The sequence below is a fragment of the Heterodontus francisci genome, chromosome 2 (genome assembly GCF_036365525.1).
Source record: "Heterodontus francisci isolate sHetFra1 chromosome 2, sHetFra1.hap1, whole genome shotgun sequence".
In the NCBI taxonomy this organism is placed as follows: domain Eukaryota; kingdom Metazoa; phylum Chordata; class Chondrichthyes; order Heterodontiformes; family Heterodontidae; genus Heterodontus; species Heterodontus francisci.
Genome location: NC_090372.1, coordinates 94,539,998 through 94,559,052, shown reverse-complemented (window position 1 = coordinate 94,559,052; position 19,055 = coordinate 94,539,998). Strand labels below are relative to the sequence as shown.

General features: G+C 42.9%; 1 protein-coding gene across 3 annotated transcripts in view; it reads left to right on the top strand.

Moving 5' to 3' along the window:
* LOC137345649 (dynein axonemal heavy chain 11-like) overlaps positions 1–19,055 on the top strand; it is a 622,812-nt gene that overhangs the window by 558,876 nt on the left and 44,881 nt on the right. For all 3 annotated transcript variants that reach the window (XM_068008891.1, XM_068008899.1, XM_068008902.1), the window contains 4 exons: positions 909–1,057; positions 3,634–3,761; positions 9,804–10,031; positions 10,792–10,983. In XM_068008891.1, coding sequence (XP_067864992.1) covers positions 909–1,057; positions 3,634–3,761; positions 9,804–10,031; positions 10,792–10,983 — 697 coding nt within the window. The remainder of the gene's footprint in view (positions 1–908; positions 1,058–3,633; positions 3,762–9,803; positions 10,032–10,791; positions 10,984–19,055) is intronic.

Sequence of the window (19,055 nt, the reverse complement as noted above, 5' to 3'; positions counted from 1 at the left end):
TATAATGTTTAATAAGGCTAAACAACTGAATATATAGTTTCCAGAGACATGAGGACTGGATGGTGCAGTATTCTTTAACACTGCTGTTTCAATTATACGTAGCTTAGGTTATCTCCAGTTAAACAGCATAACCTTCAGTGGGCACTAAGCTGTTTTCGTACAATATGAGCTTGTGTTATTTAGGTTTGCCATAAGAGTATTTTTCTATTGTTGTTGTAAACAAACTTGGACTGCAGGTTAATGGCTGTTTCAAAAAAAAAGTCTACCGGAACAAGCGCTAAGTCAGCAGAACCTGGATGCTCCTAGCCTTGACAACAGACCCAAATTTCCTGTATAGAATTATAGGAGTATGAGTCTCTTAACTCTGCAGGAAATTGATGGCAAAGTCAGGACCTTACGAATCAGGAATTCTTGCACCTCAGCCTTCAGTCAGGATCGCTATACCTAGCCGAAAAGAAGATGTGGATCCCAAATGGAGGTCGAAGCCAGGATTGGAGTCTAGACCCTGGAAGATGAGGCGCGGAAATCTTTAATATTACAAGTGGCCCCCTATTATGGACAGCTGGAGATAGCCTGTCCTCCCCCAGGCCAACATACACCTGCTGGACTTTCCAGTCACTTCAATGCGGGACCATCCCAGATATACCCCAATCCACCAGTGGCCCACTCCCACAAACCCTCCCCCTGACCCTGCTGACTTTGCAGGGCCGTCAACGGTGGCCGCAAGCACGTGCATCCAGGTCCTTAAGATAGGATGTTCCCACCACCCCCCCCCCCCCCCCCCCCCACCCCCACCCCACAGATTGGAAAGTTACAAATTACATTAGTATTCAAAGGTACATATATGATTAGAAAGTAGTAAAGTAACTTGTATCACTAAAAAATTTCTTCCTTCTGTTATTTTCCAGAAACTTTGTTGAAGAAAAATTAGGAACAGAATATGTTGATGGTCTACGGATAGACTTTGCAAAATCATTTGAGGAAAGTAGCCCAGCTACTCCCATGTTTTTCATCTTATCCCCTGGTGTCGATCCTCTGAAAGATGTTGAATCACTTGGTACGAATCATTTCGCCACTGATTCCTTTATTTTTGTTCATTAACCTTAAAAATCTTCAAACAAATATGAGATTTAACCATGGCAGCTTACAGGTAAACTTAATTTTAAATCTACAGATTTTATGATCTCTGTGTTTCACAGTGACTACTTCCGGAATTAAGCCATATGCACTGGAAATACACTTTGGAAGGATTACCAAGAAAACAGAAGAAGCAGAGCCAATAGTTAAATGCTAGAAAACCTCAAAACTATTTAATGTTGGTGAAAAATTGATACAAATATCTTCATTACATATCATGACAGTTGTCATGCCTACTACGTTTTGGTTCATTCTGTTAAATAGGATTTGCTATATCACAAGCTGTGAATATACAAAGTCTAGAATCTCAATGCACAAACTCTGAAGGATATATCTATCTATTGTATATTAAAAACACTGCATGGTCTCAACATGCCAAAAGTATCACACTAGTATGTTGCTGTAATTGTAACGTTCATTGACATAATGCTATGCGACAAGGTCAATCAGAGGAAAAAGTAGTAATTTAACTCACTTTTGAAACCATACAGCAAGCTCTATCCCGTTCCTACCAAAGCAAAAATCAGACACCATTCCACTAGCTAACAAGGCCACCCCACTCCCTGTTTAAGGAAAATTAAGTCCTTTGCACTCCCACTTCCCAGTAAGGAAAACTCAGACATAACCCCCTTCCCTCTCCCCTTTGCCTCTCCCTGACCCTGTATATTTATCTCTCTCTCTCTCTCACCCCCCCACCCTCATTCCCTGTCTCCTCCCACATCTTCACTTCTCCCCACCTCTTCTCTTCCTCTCTACTCCCCCTCCTCCTCCTCACTAATCTCTCTCACCATCTACACTCTCGCTTCTCCCTCCCAACTGCCTCCGCTCCCCTCCCTTTCCCTCCCAGATGCCTCTTCTCCCCGCCCCTTCCCTCCCAACTGCCTCCTCTCCCTTCCCCTTCCTCACTTCAATTCAGTTATCTCTGCTGTCTAACTCTGTTTATCCTCAAAAGTCTCTTTGGCCATGATACCACCCCCCCCCCCCCCACCCCCACACCACACCACCCACCATGTGCAACGCTCTGGGAGATCAACAATTATATCATTAGAAGTATTAAATATGCATGCATTTTCAGTCCAATCCCTGTTGCCAATTTTTGGTAATATTTTAATGTCAACATTTACAACTGAAACTGCCTATGTGAGCACTTATGATGGGAATTCTAATATATATGCTTAACTGTCACAGTTTAATTGCAGGCCTCCTATTGCTGACTGCACTGTGGTGACTTCCCTTGCCTACCTCCCAGCTTCTTTACTGCAGCACAAAATGTTTAGCCCAAACATTCTACCTCAAAATGCTGCCATAGTGTTGTGGGTAGCCCTTCAGGGAATCCCACCCCTACTCTGTCACCTGGGTCTGCCACTTCCCAGCCCTGCTCTTCTACCTTTTCTGTCCTGCTTTTCAGCCTTAACCAAGTTTGTTTTTTCTTGCCAGCTACCACTCTTTAGCCTTTTCTTGACCCCACCTTCACCTTGTAAATATGTTTTCTTCACCCTCTGTCCAGCCCCATCTTCAGTTTCCAGATCATTCCCAAACAGTTTCTTAAAACTCCAGACCCTCTCTTCAGCCTCAGACTCCATTTTCTCCTCTAACCCACTTCCAGCTAAATGATTTCTGAGCTCCAGCCTCAGCAGCTATTGCCTTCTCCCACTCCTGATGCACTGCTTCCATTTTGCCACTACCCAGTCTGGAACCTAACATCAGCCCCATGGCCTTTCAAGAGCCAGCCCCAACCCTAATTACCCACCTGCATCAGACCATCCCGGGCCCCCCACACTACCACCCTCACCTGACACTTTTTTTTATTCACATAGGCCTCCTGCCCTGCAGCATCCTAGTCTTCTAGTTGCTGCAAGAGAGCAGCAGCCAGATGGCCCCAAGTTGCAAAGATCATGCTGACCAATTAATTTTCTACTTTTGCCCAACTTTATTCCATCACTGATCTTCAGCACCTCACAGACCTTCCAGTCAGAGCTCCACTACTAAGTTTTTTGGGGCATCTTTCCATTTGGATGCCTTATGGACTAAGTCAGACTATGGTGATGTGGGAGCTCAGGAACTGAATACCATACCTTATTGGAAAAAAACTTATGCTGAACCTGTGCCATAATCAGAAGAATCTCTAGAAATCCCAAGGCAGCATTGTGTAGGACAGAGACCTGAGCATCCCCTAGTCACAGCAATGAGAAAAATCTGCCCTGTCATTTTCTGTTGGTAAAGTCTTATTTTTAAAAATTGATTTAGCCATTCGTCTATCCAGGATCCATAAAATCTAACTTTAATTATATTTATCTGGGCTTTCCGAGAAGTCAAAGCATGCAAATGGTCTATTGATGGGTTTACAAGGGTTGAAATCTTGGATTACCAAGCCATATTTTCCAGTGAATCATCACTGTTTATTCCAAAGGCAAATTTAAGAACTGATGACAATTTCACATGTTGTGATCACATATGTGATGAAAAGCTATTGCTTGGGTTTTGCTTTCTTTCTAGGTAAAAAGCTAGGGTTCACTATTGATTCAGGAAAATTTCATAATGTTTCTCTGGGCCAAGGACAGGAGATGGTGGCTGAAGCGGCTTTAGAAAAAGCTTCCAAGGAAGGCCATTGGGTCATTTTGCAGGTACAATACAAAGAGCATTAAAAAGCATAATGATGGTCATATTTAATCAACAATACTTCCTACCTATCTCAGATGATTAAATAGCCATTTATTTGTAAGTACTAACTTTGGTAACTTTTATTCCAGTTATTAGATGTTTACCAAGGCCTTTCAGTAGGTCACATTCTTTCTTAAATAGTCTGTCGTAGTTGGTAGGAGATTTCTGGGCCTGAATTTTCAATCCGGAGTTGGGAACCTGACGCCCAAAAATTTCCAGGTCCCGGCGCCGTGCCATGTCAGCATTGCTGATGCGATGCTATTTTTAAATGCAAGCGTTCTAATTGTCCAGGGGGCAAGTGTGGCGACCTATTAGGGGTGCCGGGACTGGCATGGAGGTGGGACTTGGAAACGAGGGCCTGGATGGGAGGTACCAACGGAGGTCAGTAGCCAAGAGGTGACCCGAGGGACGTGGGTGTAGTGTCGAAAGGGATTCATTGACCTGATAAATTCTGGAAAGGTAAGTGGCAAGTGGCACCCAGGTGACAGGTTGCCATCTCTGTATACACCAGCATGCAGACGAGCTGAACTCACAAAATGTCCGTAGTTCTCTGTAACATTGTCAGATCAAATGCCCAGTTGCATCACTGAGATGGCAACCACCATCACATATGGGGGCGCTATTCAAAAGGGAACATCACAGAGGGGCGCAGCAGTTCATGTGAATGTCATGCTGGAAGAGGTCAAGGAGGGCAGTTTACTCATGATTCATTCCTTATCCTGCAGGAAAAGAGAGCCCACAACGCATGGGAAATGGCTCAAACGGGTGGTGGTGTGGCCAACCGCCATACTCTTAGCCTGAGGGAGGAGGCAGTGCTGGAAATCACAAGGGTGCCAATGTTAGTCCATGGGCGATGTGAGATGGAATAGTAGGGTCATTTGAAAACTCCATGCTGAGGTGAAGGGAATGGTGGAGACTCCTGCCCAATGCGTGGTGTTACTCTTTGACAGCTGTAATCTAAGGGTTTGGTTGTGCTGGGACACTTGCTGAGTGAGCCAAGTTTTCATTACCACCTTCTTGTGTTTCCCACAGGGTCAAGTGCAGAGGGGGAGGAGAGAGCCCAAACACAATTGTTGCCGCCCTTCTTGGCAGTCACAGACTTAATGGAGCCAGTGCCGTCACATCATACCACCACACCTTCCACCAGCACAGACACGCTCACCTCGGTTGGGCCGCAAAGTAGCTTAGAATGGCGAGCATTAGGTGAACCTCACATCACACATGAGCAGGAGGCGGTGCATGAGGCAGAGTCAGTTGTGGGCAGACCCCTTCAGACGACGGAGGACGGACACAGTGATGCTTCACTGGGCGAAGATGCTGGGACTCTGATATCACAAACAAGGAGGGTCTTCCTCGAGAACCACCGGCAGATAAGTTCCCATTTGTCAGAGTTCCCCGAGCCTTGAGGAGCCGTGGGCAGGCAATGGAGGAGTCCATGCAGTGCATGTGCTTGGTCAAAACTCAGGGATTCAATTGCATGAGCTGCTTCATGGAGAGATTGGGCAACCTCTTGGAGAGCCAAATCTAGCAATCTAGCACTGCTCTGAGTGGATGCAGGAGCAGTGCGTTGATATGCACAGAAAGAGTGAGATTGTCTGTAGCATCGACCGCTCAGTGTCACTGATGGTGCTGCAATGCTTGGAGTGGATGCCAGCTGTATCCCAGTCAGTGGCCTCATCCAGCGACCAAGGATGCCACAAAAGGGCTGAGGCAGCCGAAGCAGCAGATGAAGGGGCGCCCCCCCCCCTCCTCCACAGGGGACACTGGCATCACCCTTTTCCCCCTCGCCCCCTTCGACTCGGGAACAATCTGCGCTGCAAAGACCTGTGACAGAGGCAGTCTGTGGAGGTGCCCCCATGGGCACCTTCAAGATGAGAACAGAAGCCTTGAGTATCTCAGCCAGAGGGAGTGGCTCGGGAGCAAGCTGTCTCCATCTCATCCTTTGTCACAGGGGGAGCATTCTGTAGAAGTGGTATGGAAAGTGTGCTGTTTTCCACATTTGTCTACTCTTGTTATCATAATATCAATAGCTTATGTGTTCAGACTGATATGTGTATTATTGATGCTTCATGTCAAAAGGTGATGTGGGTGAGTGGGGACACTGGGGATCGGGGCGGTGTGGGTATCTGGGAATGCTGTATTTCCACGCTCTGTGATGTTGGAGCATGTTGGTGGTGGAAATTTCATTTTCTATGGTCATGGTTGGCAATAGGACTCCTCAGATACGGGTCATTGTATACGGGTCTGATAGCTCTCTATGCTGGAAGGCGAAATCTGGGGTCATCTGTCATAGGGGTTCGGAGGCGATCAGGTGAAATGCTGTTGAATCAGCGTGGCCCTTGCAGCCATGCCAGCCTGCCGTTCACCCTGAGGTCTGGAACAGCATCGACGGACATCCTCCAATGTCGGAGCACTGGCCACCTCTGGAGTGATTCCGTCCTCCTCCTCCTCTTTCTCTTCCTTCTCTTCTTCCTTCTCCAAGTCCTTCTCCGAGTGGACTGGTGTTCCCAGATCCTCCTCTTCATCCAGCTCTAGGCCTTTTTGTATTGTCATGTTGTGCAGGGAAGATGACCACATTATGAGACACTCTGGCTGGCTTGTGCTGAAGGGCACCACCTGACCAGTCAAGGCAACAGAAGCGCATCTTCAAGATGCCAATGGTATGTTCTATGTAGGTCCGTATTACGAGCTGGCTCTGGTTGTAGCTCCTGTCTCCTTCCGTGTCTGGGTTTTAGATGGGTGTTAGGAGCCAACCCTTTAAGGGGATAACCCTTATCCGCCAGCAGCTACCCACAGAGTCTGAATGTAGGCCTGAAGAGGTGCAGCATCTGGGACTCTCGCAGGTGTTACAACCGAGGCAGAAGGAGTGCACTGTTCATTCTAGTCCCACTTCTACACAGGTCACAACATATATTTAAATTTTCCCACTTACCGATACAGTCAATCATTGACTCTATTTTTCTCAGAATAAAACACACTAACCAGGTTTCTTTAATAAAGAACAACATTTTCAGTTTATTATAAAACAAGTCTTAACCAGTAATGAAGTAAAGCATAAACACACAGATCGAAACATAAAAGTTCCCTTTTTACCTTAGCCCTTCATACACACACACATATACACCGGTTAACCGGAAAAATAAAGAGATTTTTGTTTTTAGAGCTCTATTACAGACAAAAAAACACACTTCAGCTGAATACTTGCTCATTCTTGAAGAAATAGCAGATGAGATATGTTGTGTTCCAAAACTGGCATACTGTCTGGCCTCCAAGTACACATAGGTAGGTCACTGGGATCTTTAAGAACAGTTCTTTTTCGGCAGCGTTGAGAATTAATTTAGCAGGCTTTTCTTCAAAGACAGGCGAAGAGATGAGTTGACTTCTCAGGATCTTTTAGAGAGGTACTGGAAAACTGAACTGGGTTGTGGTCTTCTTTCTTGGGAATTCTCTTCTGTCTGTGGAAATTCTCTCCCTTTTTATACAGTTCACCCCAACTCAAAATAATACAAAAGCGAAACCGACAACAGGTGGTCAACGTTTTGACCTCCATCAATCTTGACCTGTCACTTCTTTGTAAACAATTTCTCCAGGTGTCCAAAGTTCTCTGCTGTTTATTGAGCTGGAAGTCAGGTGGTTTCCTGGAAAGGCTTGTTGTTGTCCGCAGCTGATCCCTGGAACGACCCCGTTGCATAAATGTTTAGGGCGTCAGTGACATTAACGGCTGCACTAAGGGACTGCCATGGGGGCTGCGAGGCCTCAGGTCACTGTGGCTCAGAGCACAAATATCTGAGACCATCTGCCTGGATAGGCGCAGCCTGCTACAGCTCTGGCGCTCTGTCATTTCTCGGTGGCTGACTCTTGGGCGGTACACCTGATGTCTTGGGTAGTGCCTTCCTCCCCTTGCAGTCCCTTGCTGTGCTCCTCTGGCTTCCTTCTGTCCAGGAGGTTGCATCTGATGAAGCTTATCCTGGCTGCTCTGTCCAATATCAGAGTAGCCTGTTCCCATCTCAACTCCTTCAGCTGGTGCCTGTTCATTCACCAGGGCTTCCCCTGCCAACCCCAGCTTCCCAAGTGATGCCAGCGGCCTCATGTCCCTCTTGAGGTTTCTACTACTCACAAATGCAGGTCTTTCAGCTCCAGCAGTAGCTACTCTGGCTCTGTTTGAAGTGGCTGAGCTTTATTCTGTGCTTCTACAATGTTAAACAGCCCATCCAAGCCCTTGCATTGTTCATGATTTCTGCACCTTGGCATGTTCCAGACATCCAGTTTTCCTGTGCCCTTCCACTGAATATTGCAAACTGCTCCTGACAGGCCTTTCAATGAGCTCCTCAATAAGATCAACAGCAAATTAATTGGAAGCATTTGGGTTTCCCGTTCTCTCCCTCTCAGTGTCCCTTTCAAAATCGCTTCATGTTCTGGAGATGGCAGGACCACTGTCAACCTCCGGGAATGCGAATTTCAAATCGTGTACATGCCCGCTCCCGCCAACATTTTAAAATTCAGCCCTTGGTGTTTTGCGTTTTTCGGGGGGAGGGAGGCGAGGACAGATGCTATTTCTATTCTCCTGTTTACTGGCCTACCCATGCCATGGCATGCACTTCTTGTAACCTGTTCATCAATGCCACTCTGAATTGACCATAGGAGAGGTGTGACAGTGGCTCGTCCTCCATTTTCTTTATTAATGGAAAAGTAACTAGTCTGCACCTAGCACTTAATCACAGCAAGCAGCTGAGACATGGAGAACTCACTGTAATGGCGCTTTAAAATACAGTTCTAATCTGAATTTGGCATCAATACTGGCAATACAGAACAGAATTTGCAGCTTTCTGAGTTACAGTTAAAACAACTATGTGGGTTTCACAGTTTTGATTTTAAGTATTCTTGCATCATGCAGATATTTGCTTCAGACGAAAGTGGTGGGATTTCTGGCAGGTGGCATAATCCGTCAGCCCTGCCTCTTTTTCTTATGTCAGGAAAGGAAAGGTCTTGCATTTAAACAGTGCCTTTCATGATCTCAGGCCATCCAAAAATATTGTACCAACAATGAGATACTTTGGAATTACAATCGCTTTTGTAATGTAGGAAATACGCAAGGTCACACAGATATATGACCAGATAATCTGTTTAATAATGTTGGTGAGAGATAAATATTGCCAGGACACTGCTCTTCTTGAAATAGTGTAGTAGGATCTTTAACATCCACCTTAACTTTTACCATCTCATACAATAGACGGCACCTCCGACAGTGCAGCACTTGCTCAAGTCTCTGGAATGAGGCTTGAACCCATGACCTAATTCAGAGCAGAGAGTGCTACCACTGATGCAAGGCTGACACCTACAGGAGGGACAGGTCTGGGCACAAGAATCACCCAGTCTCTCTTCCACCTCAGTTTTTCACCTCCTCAGTAAAAACCGAAGGAAATCTGCTGGTGTCCCCAGTCCTGCCCTGCTTCAGCCTAGCAAATATGATTGTTCCATCCTCTTAATACCTTGGCGTTCCGAGGGCCTGTAACGTTTTAACTTTTGTAAATTAGTAAATATCTTGACCCTGAAATTACACAGTGAAGGAACAAGGTGTGAATGCATACTTTGTTTCTCTAAAATTCTTCACTCTACTGTTAGCAATCAATACTTTAAATAAAGGACTTAGCATCTCCACCAAAGTTTTTGAGAGAGGAATTTCAGAAAAACATGTAGATGTTCATATATTAATATATTATAATTTAGTGCCCTAGAAATTATAATGGACTGTATGATGAGATGAAATATATGTTCTACAAGAAGCTGTAGAATGAACTAATGTCTCATGCAAGGCTTTGTCCTGGAAAATTTTGGTGATTCATAAAGTGCAAATAGAAGTGTGAAAGTTTATGATAGATGAGCAGTCTGAGGGATTCTATCACCAACAACGTTAATTAAAGATTACCAATAAATGTGTAAATTATTCAAAAAAATTAATTGCCAGATTTTAAAACTAAAAATCTTGTGCATGCTCTTGTTTCCAGAATGTTCATCTAGTAGTGAAATGGCTGGGAACCCTGGAAAAGCTGTTGGAGCAATTCAGCGAGGGCAGTCATCCTGACTACAGGGTGTTTATTAGTGCTGAGCCTGCCCCAACCTCAGAGGAACACGTAATTCCACAGGGAATACTGGAAAGCTCAATCAAGATCACTAATGAGCCACCTACTGGCATGCAGGCCAACCTACATGCTGCCCTCTATAACTTTGACCAGGTAGGAGGCAGAGAATTTGCAGAAGCTATCCTGTCCAGTGCTTGCTTTATACTTTTGTCTCAATGTCAAGCTTACTTTCTGTCAAAGAATATTTTAAAAAACTAGGAATAAATTTATTCAGTCAGAAGAGCAAAGTAATTAAGACTGAAATATTTTCAAGCAGTCAATATTATTTATACAACACTTTATTTGGAGAACAAATCAACACACAACTAGTAACAAAATCTGATGGGATTAGGGTACTGTGACAATAGGAAAACTTGTGATTGCATATTTTGTCCCTCTATGAATGATGTCACTGTAAAAACAAAATGAGTCAATTTAAACTTGAATGGGTTCACTTTTGTCAGTGGTATAAAATGGGTGATTATGATCAACCACCCATTATATACCCTAAGTTTTCTTTCAAATGGAACGAGGTATAGAATGAGCAGCCAGTTCACTATCGCTTACGCCATCACTGAAAGTTGTTACTCCAGAAGTGTCTAAAATGGGGCAAACTTACCTGAAATGACCCAATTAGGAATCCAAAATAAAAACAGAAAGTGCTGGAAATACTCAGCAGGTCTGGCAGCATCTGTGGAAAGAGAAACAGAGTTAATATTTCAGATCTGTGACCTTTCATCAATTAGGAATCCATTTGGGTTTGTGATCATGCCTAGTTGCTGGTTCCTCAATTTAAGTGTAAAATATCGATTATCATGAACTGCAGTCATTATAAAACATTGTAACTGATCCCTATTTATATTGTGTCTTACAGAATATCCTGGAAATATGTTCTCGAGAACAAGAGTTCAAAACCATTCTCTTCTGTCTCTGCTACTTTCATGCATGTGTCACAGAAAGGCGCAAATTTGGCCCTCAAGGTTGGAACCGAAGCTATCCTTTCAATGCTGGAGATCTCACTATATCTGTCAATGTCCTTTACAATTACCTGGAGGCAAATACTAAAGTAAGAGACAACCTTTTGATTATTTATTACAACTGACAGCACAACAGAGAGTAAAAATTAATGCTGAAAGGATTTAATATTGAGGGACACAAAACAGGTGATGGGCAAGAAAGGTTAGAGGTCATTTATGTTGGAAGATCTTCCAAAAAGCTATTTTGCAAAAGAATAAGATTGCCATTAGTTTCAGCTTAAAAAGAACAAAATGAGGTCCAGACCATACAATTCAATATAGTGAGTAACCAGTATTTAAAATAAATAAACTTTAATCAGTAAAGTATAGACTGACATCAGGTAGCTATGTACCAAAGTGGAACAATGCATTGTTGCCGATTTAAACAGTTTACTGTTTTAATAGTCTATAGTGTAAACATTATGGCCTGCACTTGCAAAACCCATAGGGGGCAAAATTGGATAGCCCCAGAAAATGGGTGCGGGGATGGGGATGCATGATTAACCCACATCCGTTCCTTCCATTGCATACGGTATGCAATCTTTGGGGTATTTCATTGAAGTACTTAACTTCAACACATCAAAACCAGCATCTGGCCTAGTCTGAATGCACAACCATCTCAACTGACCAATCAAGCTTTGCAATTGCAATCTCTCTAGATCAAATATCACTCTTCTTTGATGACCTGGTACGATTAAGTGGGATGGGATTAACATTCTTTAAATAGGATTGTTGATTTAGAGTTATACCAGACCTACTTTGCTTAATATCTAAAACAATATACTTAAAAGCCCCAGAAGCTTGACAATTTTAAATTCTATTCTAATCTTATTCATAACACATTTCTCAAACTCAGTACCGCCACCCTGTAAGAAATCATCAACGTGCACCATGAAGATTCCTGAAAGTTTTCCTTTATTATACCAACAAAACATTGCGGGATCTCGAGGCCAGTCTATTGCTTGGACAACTAACTGCTATGGATGCTCTCGGTAAAATTGTGCACACTGCACGTGATGGGCTGAAGTTTGTGGAGCCAGCGGGGGTCCTGGCGCCAGGCTAAAAAGGCAAGGGGATTCTCGCCTTGGCCCTTTGGAGACCTCCCGGCTCAATTTAACAGCACTCAGACAATTAACTGACTGGCACCAGGGTTCCTGTCCCTTTAAGGACAGGGATGCTGCCTCCCAGAGCTGCCAGTCAATCAAAGGGCCAGCAGTTCAATAGTATCAGCAATACCACTGGGAGTGGTGGCCACTGCCAGTACTACAGGAGGCCTGGGACCAGGCCCTTCACTGGAGCCGCGGACCCCAGCTAAGTATGGTGGGGTCACAGGGGCCAGTCCAGTAGGCTCCAACAAGGGAGTGGGGGGAAGGTGGTCATTAAGGGCAGTGGGGGAGGGTCCTAGCGGAGGAATGGCCTTTGCTGCCAGGGGCCCTCCATCGGCCACAGATTGCCCACTGAGGAGGCCCCCCACCCAAAGCCCACAGGGAAGTCGCCTTGTTTTACTGGGCGACCTCCCCACGTGGCGGAACCTCCCACACCCCCCACCACTGGTGTAATACCAGCAGTGGCAGGGTGAGGCCCTGAAGTGGCTAATAATTGGCCACTTAAGGGCCTCAATTGGCCTCTGGCCACATAGCAACAGGAAGGCACCACCCATCGCCTTCCGTCACTATTTTATGGTCCCCCTCACCTCCCATCTTGTCTTCTGGGGACCCATAAGATTCAGTCCAACAAGACTGCACAATCTGCCTACTAACAAAATGACAGCTTTGGGCAAAGTTACAAATCCCTACTGCAGTTTTGAAAGAGGCTGATGTCTTCAAAAAAAAACTTTAATAAATAGAGGAAAAGCTCTGAAATTAGACTTCGGAAGTGGCGTCAAACAGGTGGTAGTGGATTGACAGGCCACTACACCCACATCCCGTGAACGAATAAAAAAAAATTGATTTTCCTTTCCAGTGCAAAGAAAAATCAGACAAGGTGCATAACAGGCATCCAATTCACTACTGTCCATTTTGTATCCCTACTAAAGTTAAATTTCACCTCTACAAAAGAATGTTCACTGAGTAAAACTAATTATGTTATTCTGGTCTTTTGATACAAACATATGAACATACGAATTAGGAGCAGAAGTAGGCCACTCGGCCCCTCGAGCCTGCTCAGCCGTTCAATAAGATCATGACTGATCTCATTGTAACCTCAAATCCACATTCCCACCTACCCCGATAACCTTTCACCTCCTTGCTTATCAAGAATCTACCTACCTCTGTCTTTAAAAATATTCAAAGACTCCGCTTCCACCGCCTTTTGAAGAAGAGAGTTCCCAAGACTCACGACCCTCTGAGAGAAAAAAATTCTCCAGATCTCTGTCTTAAACGGGCAACCCCTTATTTTTATCCAGTGACCCCTCGGTTCTAGATTCTCCCCCCAGTGGAAACATCCTTTCCACAACCACCCTGTCAAGATCCCTCAGAATCTTATATATTTCAATCAATTCGCCTCTTATTCTTCTAAACTCTGGCAGATACAAGCCTAGCCTGTCCAATCTTTCCTCATAAGACAACCCACCCATTCCAGGTATTAGTCTAATAAAGTTTCTCTGAACTGCTTCCAACACATTTACATCCTTCTGTAGGAGACCAATTCTGTACACAGTACTCCAGATGTGGTCTCACCCATGTCCTGTGTAGCTGAAGCATAACCTCCCTACTTTTGAATTCAATTCCCCTCACAATAAACAATAACATTCTATTAGTTTTCCTAAAGACTTGCTGTACCTGCATACTAACCTTTTTTGATTTATCCACAAGGACACCCAGATCCCTCTGCATCTCAGTTCTGCAATCCCTCACCATTTAGATAATATGTTTTTTTTATTCTTCTTGCCAAAATAGACAATTTCACATTTACCCACATTATACTCCATTTGCCAGGTCATTGCCGACTCACTTAACTTATCTATATCCCTTTGTAGCCTCCTTATGTCCTCTTCACAACTTACTTTCCTACCTATCTTTGTGTCATCAGCAAACTTAGCAAACATACCTTCGGTCCCTTCATCCAAGTCATTCATATAAATTGTAAAATGTTGAGGCCCCAGCACAGATGCCTGTGGCACACCATGCGTTACATCTTGCCACCCAGAAAATGACCCATTTATGCCTATTCTCTGTTTCCTGTTAGCTAGCCAATCTTCTATCCATGCCAAAATGATTCGCCCTACACCATGAGTTTTTACTTTCTGCAATAACCTTTGATGTGGCACCTTATCAAATACCTTCTGGAAATCTAAGTACAGTACATCCACTGGTTCTCCTTTATCTACAGCACGTGTTACTTCTTCAGAATCCAATAAATTGGTTAAACATGATTTCCCTTTCACAAAACCATGTTGACTCTGCCTGATTACCTTGAATTTTTCTAAGTCCCCTGTTATAACTTCTTTAACAATAGCTTCTAATATTTTTCCCTACAACAGATGTTAAGCTAACTGGTCTGTAGTTTCCTGCTTTCTGTCACCCTCCCTTTTTGGATAAAGAAGTTACATTTGCTATTTTCCAATCTAATGGAACCCTCCCTGAATCTAGGGAATTTTGAAAAATCAAAACCAACACATCAACTATCTCACTGGCCACTTCTTTCCAAACCCTAGGATGAAGTCCATCAGGACCCGGGACTTGTCAGCCCGCAGCTCCAACAATTTGCCCAGTACCACTTCCCTGGTGATTGTAATTTTTCTGAGTTCCTCCCTCCCTTTCATTTCCTGACTTACAGCTATTTCTGGGATGTTACTTGTGTCCTCTATGGTGAGGACCAATGCAAAATACCTGTTCAATTTATCTGCCATCTCCTTATTTTCCCTTATTCATTCCCCAGACTCACTTTCTATAGGACCAACACTTACTTTGTTAACTTTTCTTTTTAAAATATCTGTAGAAACACTTACTATCTGTCTTTATATCTCTCGCCAGCTTTCTCTCATACTCTAATTTTTCCCTCCTTGTTAATCTTTTAATCATTCTTTGCTGTTTTTTATATTCTGTCCAGTCTTCTGACCTACTGCCCATCTTTGTGCAATTGTATGCTTTTATATGTTTTTATTTTGTTTGAACCTGTAGAAATTTGAACATTAGGAAGGTGAAAATGGTCCATGGTGGTAGTGCAAAACGAGGGGATAATGAACAAGCAGCTTGTTTTACAACCCATCTGATTGTCTTTTTCACTGATTCCATTGCCGCTCCCCTGCCTGAGAATTCCTGTGGAGACTGTATTCGATAGATTTCAAGTTGTTGTAATCTTCTCTATCCTGGACTGGAAACACTTTTTTTTGCTTGTTTCCTTGATGTAATTGAATCCATTTAGACCTCAATCTTTCAGTTGACAAAAATAGCATTTAACTAGGGCGGCACAGTGGCGCAGTGGTTAGCACCGCAGCCTCATAGCTCCAGCAACCCGGGTTCAATTCTGGGTACTGCCTGTGTGGAGTTTGCAAGTTCTCCCTGTGTCTGCGTGGGTTTTCTCTGGGTGCTCCGGTTTCCTCCCACATGCCAAGGACTTGCTGGTTGATAGGTAAATTTTTTATTATAAAAAAATTGCCCCTAGTATAGGTAGGTGGTAGGGAAATATAGGGACAGGTGGGGATGTGGTAGGAATATGGGATTAGTATAAATGGGTGGTTGATGGTCGGCACAGACTCGGTGGGCCGAAGGGCCTGTGTCAGTGCTGTATCTCTAAAACTAAAAAACTAAAACTGCCATGTTATTTCCTCCCAAGCCAACTTGCCTATTTAAAAAAAAGACTTGCATTTATATAGTGCCTTCCATGACCTCAGGAAGTCCCAAAGTGCTTTACAATGAAGTACTTATGAAGTGTAGTCACTGTTTTAATGTAGTTTAAATTAAGACTGGGGAATGCCACTTTGCCATAGGCTGCCACCCTCCTCAGCAGTCTCGCCTTGATGATAAAGACCACATTGAAATCCGTCAAATGGATCTTTTGTGTTTTCTGGCCCAGTTAAGCTGCAATTTACTGATCACATCTGGATTATTATCTGCCTGATATTTTACGGGGGTCAAGAGGCTAAGCTCCTGTTTGTTAATGTGCTAAACTATGATTATCATGATCGGGCTCTGATTAGGTGGCTTAACATCCAGACGGGCAGTAGCCATGCTGCTCATTTGAAAGATGCTGCATTCTCACTTGGGCAGCAGTTGAGTGGCTTGCATGTGAGATAACTGTGTAAAGGACACTAATTCTTGACTTTTTGAAAATCACCTTTGTATTCCTTTGGGATAACCCATGTGGATAGTTGTAAAGAAAAAATGCCCTTCATTCTGTTAACCAAACATGGTTTACATGTGAATATACACAAAATTCATTAGGCAGGCAGTGAAGCATTTGAAGAAAAGTAATTGGATACAGCATATCTGACAGTTTGGAACACTGAATGAAGAACATCGACAATTAGTTATGATGATGGTAGCTATTTAGGACATGTCAGATATACAAATGACTGTATATTTTCCTATATTTGTCATTGTTATGAGTTTAAGCTTCCTCCTTCCTCTGACTTTCTCAGTTCTGATACTTTATATACATTTTAACAGATGTATATTACTTGGTGAGTCATGTTTTGATTGTAATCGAGGGTGATTAAAAGTAATTAAATCTGCCTGAGACCTTAATGGTTCATGTAATTTGAATCTGAAATGTGAATAAGTAAACAATCCACAGCATCTAAAGTGTAAAATATTTTGTGCTGATTTGATCTGAGCAATTTGTATAATTCTAATATTTAATTAAAACAAAGTAGCTAAACAAAATGCATCCTAAAGGTAGATTGTTAATTTGGAAGATAATTAATTTTGCATCCTCCTGACTTGATCGTGCATTTTTGTCAGTAAAATCTGGCAAGTGCTAATGAATACTATACTCTGTTAACCAGAGACAGATTATGTTCATTAGCAAAACCCAACTTTAAAAATGATGGAAGTACTTAACCCTTTCAATGCTAAATGTGTTTATATACATTTATAAAATATTCACTTTTTCAGATATGTAATGTGCATAGTTACTTCACATTGACTTCTGGCTGTGAATGATGTACAGAGAATGAGTCACAGAATACATACATAATTTGGCGTTGAATTGTGCAGAAATGCTCTACAGTCATATAATGTGCACTTCTATCAATTTAGCATTATCAAAACAGAAAGAAAAAAGAATGTGAGATATGGTTATCCCTCCATTCTTTTTGGCAAGAGACCAGGACAGTTGTGGAAACACCCATAGTTGCTGTATTGTCATGGGTCTGGAGAGAGGTCTGATCATTGTTGCAGATCTCATTAGCTGTCAGCTGTCTGCCCAAAATGATACAAAACTGAGCTTGTGTGTGCTTACTGTGAACAGATTCAGAATCTGCCACAGAAGCTATTACCAGTCTCAGCCAACCCCTCCACCAGAACAAGATATTGTCCTTCTAATAACTAACACATAAATCCTACCTGACTCTGAAATGTATGTTCTACTTTTTCCAAATCAAGCACTTCCTCCAGGACTCTTGCATTACACACTCCAGCAAGACCATCCCCAGCCCTCGAATACAAATATCATATACATACATGTCTACACCCTATGTACCATACCATCCTTCATGAAAACAGATTCCATGGAAAGATGAAAGAGAACATGGGAGCAAAACCAAATAACTTAAGAGGATTGAAGAAAAAGAATGGAAAAATTCTCATGATCACCACATGGAGTGAAATACAAGAAAACCAACTCATTCAGCTGAACAAATCTTACCACATCTATAATGAGCTGTACAGATTCCTTTCTCCCTGCCTGATGAATGTTGAGTCCAACTTGGCAGCTCCACATATCCTATAGTCTTCCTCTCAAATTGAACCATTCTGACCAGTGGTATGCAACACCAAAAAAGGTAACAGCCAGAATTATACCCTCAGACTCATTTTCCTGCAGTGGGGGCATGCCCCAAGAGGCCCCCAAATACAACTTTCCATACACCTGATAGGAAGGTGCAACCTATAGTATGGCAAAGCCCCACCATAAACATGTGGGACCTAATCCAGTTGGAGTAGATGATATACAGCCTTCCTTAAGATTTGCTTAACTAGATCTCGTCATCAACTGTACAACAAATCCTCATAGGGAAGGACAATTTGATACAAAAGAGATGGAAGTGTCATTGTGAACCACCTTATCCAATGACGTCACTGGATATGGGAGCATAACCCCTTCTGCAACCCTGACAGCTAGCATATCCAAAGCTGTGCCAATCCTGAAATGTGTATTATTACCATACCAATTTGCATAATTATGAAAACAGACTTATTGGATCAGTGTAGGCTCTGTAAATGTACAACTGCACTAGAACCAGTGTAAGCATTTTGTTGTTTAGAAACATGTGTCTCATATGCCACAGTAATGGCTGTCTTTAGGAACAATATTAATTTTTAAGGATAAAATTGTTGGTTTGCTATAGTTCATGTACAGATAAGTGTTTTATTATTAGTTGAACTTATATTAGACCATATAATTTGGACAAGGATCCAGAATAAATATATTCAAAATAATTATCTTTTGAAAATAATTATATGATTGCATTTTCACATTAGGGGTTGCACTGAATTGGTGGGTACAAGGTGAAACATATGCACAAGCAACAGAGTGTGTGTAGAATGCTAACAATCTCTAATCTCCTATTTACTAATAACTGAATTGTTATTGGTTAAGGTGCACTTAAAGATTAAGAGATTAGATCAGAGAATTGTAAAGGCTGATTTTAACTTTGCCTGCCCAATGGGAATGGTATTGTTGTGGGGCGGTGGGGGTGGGGGTAGGTGGTTGTGGGGGAGGGTGTTAAAATGGAAGCCCGGCTGAAACCTCAGCGTTTCTGCCCAATATTTTAACTTCTTGGTTTTCGGGAGCATGGTGGCCACCCGCTGGAAACAGGCTGGTTGGTGCCTCATAACTATTGAAATGATGGAATGATGAACTAAAATCTCCCAGGCCTTGTTCCCTGGGAAGCCAGACAGTTCTCTGCCCACATAAGCCTCCACACTACCAATTCCCACCCTGAATTAAAATCAAGATGATA